Source organism: Buceros rhinoceros, unplaced genomic scaffold, assembly GCF_000710305.1.
Source record: "Buceros rhinoceros silvestris isolate BGI_N320 unplaced genomic scaffold, ASM71030v1 scaffold4347, whole genome shotgun sequence".
NCBI classification, from domain to species: Eukaryota; Metazoa; Chordata; class Aves; order Bucerotiformes; family Bucerotidae; genus Buceros; species Buceros rhinoceros.
The window spans coordinates 38,185-44,676 of NW_010420283.1; the positions used below are offsets into that span (position 1 = coordinate 38,185).

At 50.0% G+C, this 6,492-nt stretch overlaps 1 protein-coding gene across 1 annotated transcript in view; it reads right to left on the reverse strand.

Annotated features, from left to right (window-relative positions):
- Window positions 1-6,492, reverse strand: part of GTF2IRD1 (GTF2I repeat domain containing 1) — a 45,348-nt gene that overhangs the window by 27,022 nt on the left and 11,834 nt on the right. The window contains exons 8-11 of the mRNA XM_010139246.1: window positions 5,735-5,818; window positions 4,561-4,744; window positions 3,417-3,442; window positions 381-501 (exon numbers count right to left, since the gene is read on the reverse strand). Of these exons, the coding sequence (XP_010137548.1) occupies window positions 381-501; window positions 3,417-3,442; window positions 4,561-4,744; window positions 5,735-5,818 (415 nt within the window). The remainder of the gene's footprint in view (window positions 1-380; window positions 502-3,416; window positions 3,443-4,560; window positions 4,745-5,734; window positions 5,819-6,492) is intronic.

The following is a 6,492-nucleotide window of genomic DNA, read 5'->3' on the forward strand; positions in this document are numbered from 1 at the left end:
AAGCACTCTCGCACAAAGCCTCCTGCCCTCCTGAACGCTCTAACCCCGCTTTTATTAAAACATCCCTTAATCCGCTATTAGTCTCCCTGTGAGCTTTATAAACAAGTAACACTTAATTAGCAGGATGTTGTGTTACGGTTGAGGGTGAATCCTTAGGCCATGCTTTACCACCGGAGATGACTCCTGCAGGTAATCCCAGCCTGCCCAGGCACAGCCCGATTTCATCAGTTTTGTACAAAATCAATGATTCCAAACTTGGCTGTTTTGGCAAACACTGCTACAGCAGCACAGCGAGGACCTGCTGGGCACGTCAATGCCTCCAGAATAACTCTCCGAGCGATGTCACTTTGTGGTGGCCAGGGAACAGGAGTGTCACTTACCGGCTGCTGGTCTGAGAGGTCCCTGCCAGGTCCAGCACAGCCCCACGGTGTGGCTCGGGGGAGATCTCCCCGGGGGGGCTGGAGGGCTCCAGCTTGGTTGGATCTTTGGTAAATTTGCTTCCTGGTGCCGGGTGTGCAGGGCAGGTTTGGAAGGAAAAGCAAAACCAGAATTAGCAACCAGAGAGGCCAGTAATGCAGCTTTTCCACCTCCGTTTTCAGCCCTCCAGTCCCAGAGCTGAAGCGGGGTGGAGGACAAGTTATCAAGCATCACCTGCTTGCAAAGAGAAGGGCACTGATTTGATCAGGTTTACATGTTAAAATAAAAGTAAAACTTCTCCTTAAACCCCTGTGTAACTAAGCGTGTCCTGGGAAGCCCTGCCAAGGATGCAGCATCTCCAGAAAGGGCTGGCTGCCAGTTCAGGGTGGCGAGAGATGGGGACTGGGGTCGGGAAACCCAGGCACAGCCAGGGCCATGGACCAGTGCTGCAGGAGCTAGCCTCAAAGCAGGGAGAGCCCTGTGCAAAGGGAGGGGAACGGGAGCTCGGCAAAGCCCAGAGCAGCAGTGCCACAGGGAGCCCATCCCGCAGCTCCAAGCCCTGCATGCAGCAGGAGAAATCTCTGCTGCAGTGATGCGGTGGGGGACAAAAGCATCCTGTCGACATGAAAAACCTCCTCTCTCTCTTTCCTGTTCCTCAGCAACATGACAGGAGCTGAAACGAAGCCTCAGCAATGACCTTGGAAATGAAAAGAGTGATCTGAAGGCAGGGAAGGAAATGAGAATTGGGCAGGGAAGGTAAGCAAAGAGCTGAAGTATTAGTGCTGGGGGACAAAGGGAATGAAACTACACCACGAGGCCACAGAAACCACATCGATGTCTTGTTAAATATCTGCTGCCAAAAGCCCTTCACTGGTCTCAGTGTGCCATCGTGATATCCCCACCCTACCAAAACACAGCTGCGGGAACATGAAGCTCTTTCCTTTCGGCTTCATCCTGCAAGGAAGGGCAAGGCTCTGGCCTTGGACTCACAGCAATACCGAGCCCTAAAGACACTATTTATCCAGCAACAGCCCAAAAGGCTCCTTTTAATTTGTGCTTTCTATGGACTGAATCTTGTTCTTGCAACAGGAAAGTCTGCCTGAAGCTGCCACCCAGGGGAGTAGCAAAAATAGGTTTCTTAGCAGTGGTGGGTATTTTAATTAAAGGGTGAGCAAAACTGTTCGGGAATTTAAAATACAGCTCCACTTGGAAAACAGTGTCTTTGCAAAAATGGCACCTCCTGACTCAGCAGATGCTTTTTTTTTTTTTTTGCACAGTCAGATGTGCTGACATGAATCATGAAAAGCCAGGTTTAATGTGTTTGGCTTCTGGTAGCCCTGCAGGGACCTGGCAGGGGAGGGGGATCTGCCACCCGCCCCGGTCCTGCTGGGTTTGCTTCCTCCTCTCCTAATTTCCACTTGCACCTCCCTGCTGTGTAACCCCTGAGCTCGTAGCGCGGTGCTTCCCATCAGCAGCTCTTGAGCTGAGACAGACAGAGAGAGCTGAGGCTCGTACAGACGTATGCGATGCCTCCCCCAGACACCACTCAACCATGATGGATTTGCAAGGAAAATCCAAGTGTCCTAAGACACAGCTCAGTGCTCCATCCCTTGGGGGTGGGTTAGAGCTTAAAAAAATCCATTTCTTGAGAAAAAAAGTCATTAATGGGGTTGGAGACAAAGAAACACCCCAATGGAGATGGGACCTGCTCCAGGCTCTGATGGACGTCCCTTTTGGGTGGCTGCAGCATCACCATCCCCAGGGAGTACTCTTGGGGCTGTTGGTGTATCTTTCTAGCAGAAATTAGAACTATGAAAAACAGATGAAACTCTCTCTGGAAACACAGCAGCCGAAACCCAGCTGCAGTATTATCGTGTGGGAAATTGTATCTCTAGCTAGCCTTTGTTTGATTAACTCTAACCAAAACAGTAACCACGTGTGGACTAACCCCTTTTATCCAACCACAGTGCCTTAAGAGATGCATGTGGTCTGTGTCACAAAGACACCATCCAATCACCATGTAGCTAGTCGGGTGAACAAGAGTCTATAAATTGGGATGTAATGTAAACAACAAACGGGTCTCACTACACACCATATTGGCGTATGTGTGATTCGTCCCACTCCAGCCGAGAGCTCGAAGGCTCCCTGCAAGAATATAGCGGGGATTGCTACAGGGGCCAGCGCTGTCATGGGGCCACGAGGGTTAATTTGGCCGGTGGAGATGTCAGAGAAGGTGGTGCCTGGAAAGCTGCCAGTGTGTGGGGTTGGCAGCTTGGAAAAAAAAATCAACAGTCCCCAAACAGGTCTTCACTTGCGAGCCAAGCCCAGGTGATGCAGGAGCGGGGCTGGGCGGTGATAAATTTGGGTGCAGTGCTATATTTCAGGTGTGTACCTGGGTGCTGGGACGGGGGCAGCTGCTGGAGCGAGGGTTGGGCCAGCAGCACCAGTACCTGTCTCCTTTTACGTGCCAAGAAGCACTTCAACTGCCTTCTCCAGCTCAGACCAAATGAGAGGGCAAAGAAAACCAAAGAAACCCCCTCCCCAGGGTTCTGTCACTGAAAAAAAAGATTTTGGGGTTTGTTTTTTTTTAAAAGCAGTCAGTGGCTGGATGATGCTGGTACTTCCCATCCAAAAAAATAAAAAAAGAGAGTAATTTACCCAGCAGTGACTTTTTTGCCTCCTGAAAGCACAGAAACATGCTGTGTGCTGCCCATAGCTGTAGTTCTGCCCGGCGCAGGCAGCCAGCCCAGCCTCATGCTCTGGGGAGTTCTCACTTAAACCTTCAAAACACTATTTTAGGGCGGCACGGTGCTTGCACCGGTCGCAGGCGAAGGCAATCCCAGCGCACCTGGGTGTAGGACACAGACAAAGCTTCTCACTGAGCATAACCGCACATGACCTGCACTTCTGCTGCTTACAGGTGACAGTATTCCAACTCTGCTTCTCTGGATAATCTTTCAGTTTTGTGGGCAATAAGTCAGAGGAAATGCAGAACGTACCTGTAAAAATTCTCTCGTCAAACATCCTAGAAGGAAAAAAATAGAGATTAGAAATAGGTGCTTCTAATGACTGAATTTTAGGGTTTATTAATGAACAGCATTAAACCAACTCAAAACAGTTTAATTCATTCACTTAAAAAAGGGAATAAATTTTTCACCTAAAAAAGAATAAAAAAGCTTTTAGCCTGTTGTGCAACCAAGCAATCTTAGAGCATATGCTTTTTAACTAAAGCACCTTTAAATCTGCTTACAAGTCATTCTCTTAATTTAATTAACTTATTAAATGAGGCTGCTATAGCCTAGATTTACCAGAAGAGACAGTGGGACTGAAGCAGCTGTTGCTGGACCTTCACTTCACGACATAAACCATCGACCAGATGTTACCTGTCCCCTGAACACCATATTTTGGTGCTACCTACACCTTTGCTCATGGGAACAAAGTGTGTTCAGGGCCACCTCCTGGGGCCTTATCCCGCCTGAGCAGTGTGGCTCCTCCAGGGGCTGACATCTGGAAAGCTAATTGCTTTTAGGATGCCTGAGTCTTGTCGATGTTGGTGATTTTAGCCCCTTTGGGAGCCTTAGCCAGGGTTTTTCGGCACCACACTTTCGCACCTCTAGCAGAGGAACAACACAAGTGCTGCACAGGTAGGGATCAAATAAGTAAATATATTACAAAGTAGAGGAAAGAGGCCACTCCTCCTGTTCCAGTGAAACACAAACACCAAGACACATCGTATATATAGGATGTCCGAAAGAGGTCACCACAAGACAAGGTGGAGGGGAATCCCTGTGTGTGGATGTTCCTCCTCCGCCCCAGAGGCACCACTCCCATCCACCAAATGCCACCGGAAGGAGTGGTGCAGCATTTGGAGGGTCCCGATACCACCTGAAATGCTTAGGGTGGCACCAGCAATGTCTGCATGGACTTAACAATTGGGTGCTGGGGCTTGGGGGTGACTGTGGTACAGCCAGCCCTGCCACAGCCTCACAGAAATGGAGAGAGTGATGGAAAACAGAGGGGGTTGAGGAAGAAAAATGCTGTTTAGCTCTTTTCCATAAAAAAAGGGTAAAATGAGTTTTGGGTGTCAAACAAACCCTGTGAGCATGGAGGGAACACAGATTCGTTGCCTTCCTCACCACCCACCTTTTGATGACAAAATGGATGTTGTGCCTCTCCTCCAGTATCCGTTTCAGTTTGGGGACACCATAGGTGCAAGGTCTTTTGAAGGGTATTTTGTCCGGGATGCCGATGATTTCCACCGCCTCGGGGTCGCAGGCAATCTTCCGGTACGGGACAGGGACCATGTGGTCTAACCCCAAGGCTTCGGCTGGAAGGTGAATGCATGGTTTTCACTTAAACACACACCTTTCCTTTTACAGATGATAAAACAAAGGCGTAAAGGCTTGACTCAAGCCGAGCGAGTGCCTCTGCCTTCTCCTTTGCCCTGGGAATGTGAGCCCTGGGAGCAGCTCACCCGTGGCAGATGGGACAATGGGGAGATGGAGCAGCAAACACAGCTAGCTGTGTCCTCCAAAACCCCCAAACGCACCCAGCGTTGCTCAAACAAGGGGCGAGCTGGGCTGTGCGCTGTCCCCAAGCTCCCTGTGACTGCAGCAGGTCGCTAAGCTACATAACTCACAAGCTGCACATACAGTTAGTAAGTCACAGAGCTCATCTACAGCCTATCTACAGCTCATGAGTGACAGAGCACATGCCTATAGCCCATCTATAACCCACGAGCGACAGAGCACACACCTATAGCCCATCTCTAACTCATGAAATACACGGTCTGATGGGGATGGGACAGGTGACAACCTCCACCCCATCAGCCCATTCCCCAGCAATTTCCTGAGCTTACAGCTGCCGAAACACCCAGGATCTAATCCAAAAGCACTGCCCATGACAAGGGAAGCACCAACGATGCCCCTAAGGCCGTGCAGGTGGGAAAAAGCAGCTGCAAATCTTTTTATTCCCCTGCCACGTTAATTTAAAATGGCCACATGGCACCGCTCCCCCTCGCCTGAAGCACTGGCGGTGCCCAGGCGCGCTGACCCGGAGTGCCACGCTGCAAACTGGGGCTGGTTTACAGCCCAGTTCTAAATTCCTCGACGACGGGGGGGCTTCAAAGGGAAATATTGACATAACCTTCAGCAGACACCCAGAGACTGGGAGCTGCTGGGCTCAATGTGTTAGGAAGAGAAGGGAGCTCTAGCATATGGCTTCTGCTGCTGTGTTAGGGAACAAAAATGATTGCTATATAATGATATGCAAACCACAAGCGCTGCAGATGCATAATGGGATATTAACTCCTACTCACCATATCTGCTGTTAAACAGAATTTGCACGCACTCCCTAAGGGTGTTGATATCTTCGGTTTCTTTTATAAAACTGTCCCACTTATCTATCAAAACAAAATATAAGAAATAAGGAACTTCCATATGGTTCGTACACAGCAGATGCACTTTTCTTGTGCGAAGCGCTGGGAAGCAGGAACAAGACTTTACTGCTTTAAAAATAACGATTTCCCTCTTGCTGAGTGGATTTTGCCAGGCTGGCAGATAAAGTCTGGGCTTCCCCAGCCCCAGCCCCAGCCCCAAGCAACCTCTTCTGCAGCCGTACATGTGCGAAGCAGATTCCTAAGAAATGACCCCATAAAACTTCTCAACCCTGAAGTCCCTCTGGGACAGAGCAAACTCAACCTGAAATGAACCTGTGAAAGGCTCGGCCATTTCAGAGGAGCCTTTTCACCTCCTTCTCTTTCCCAACTTTCCCACCCATATTTTTTTAACAGGGGCGGGCGAGGGTTTTGATGTAAACACATCAGCGTTTTGAGGTTGCACTTCCCTGAGGTGGGTTAGAGGTGGGGAAGTGGCAGAGTCTCCTCCCCATTGCTGATCCCCCCGGGCACTGCTGCAGAATCACGCCGGGGTTAGTGGGTTTCAGCTGCTCTGAAATAGCGCCAAGCTTTCAGCGGGGATTTGTTGTGTGCAGCTCAGGCAAACGGCCTCGCCCAAAGCCGTGCCTCGTTCCCCGCACGCGAAGCAGGAACGGGATTTCCCAGCCGGCCTGCAGTGC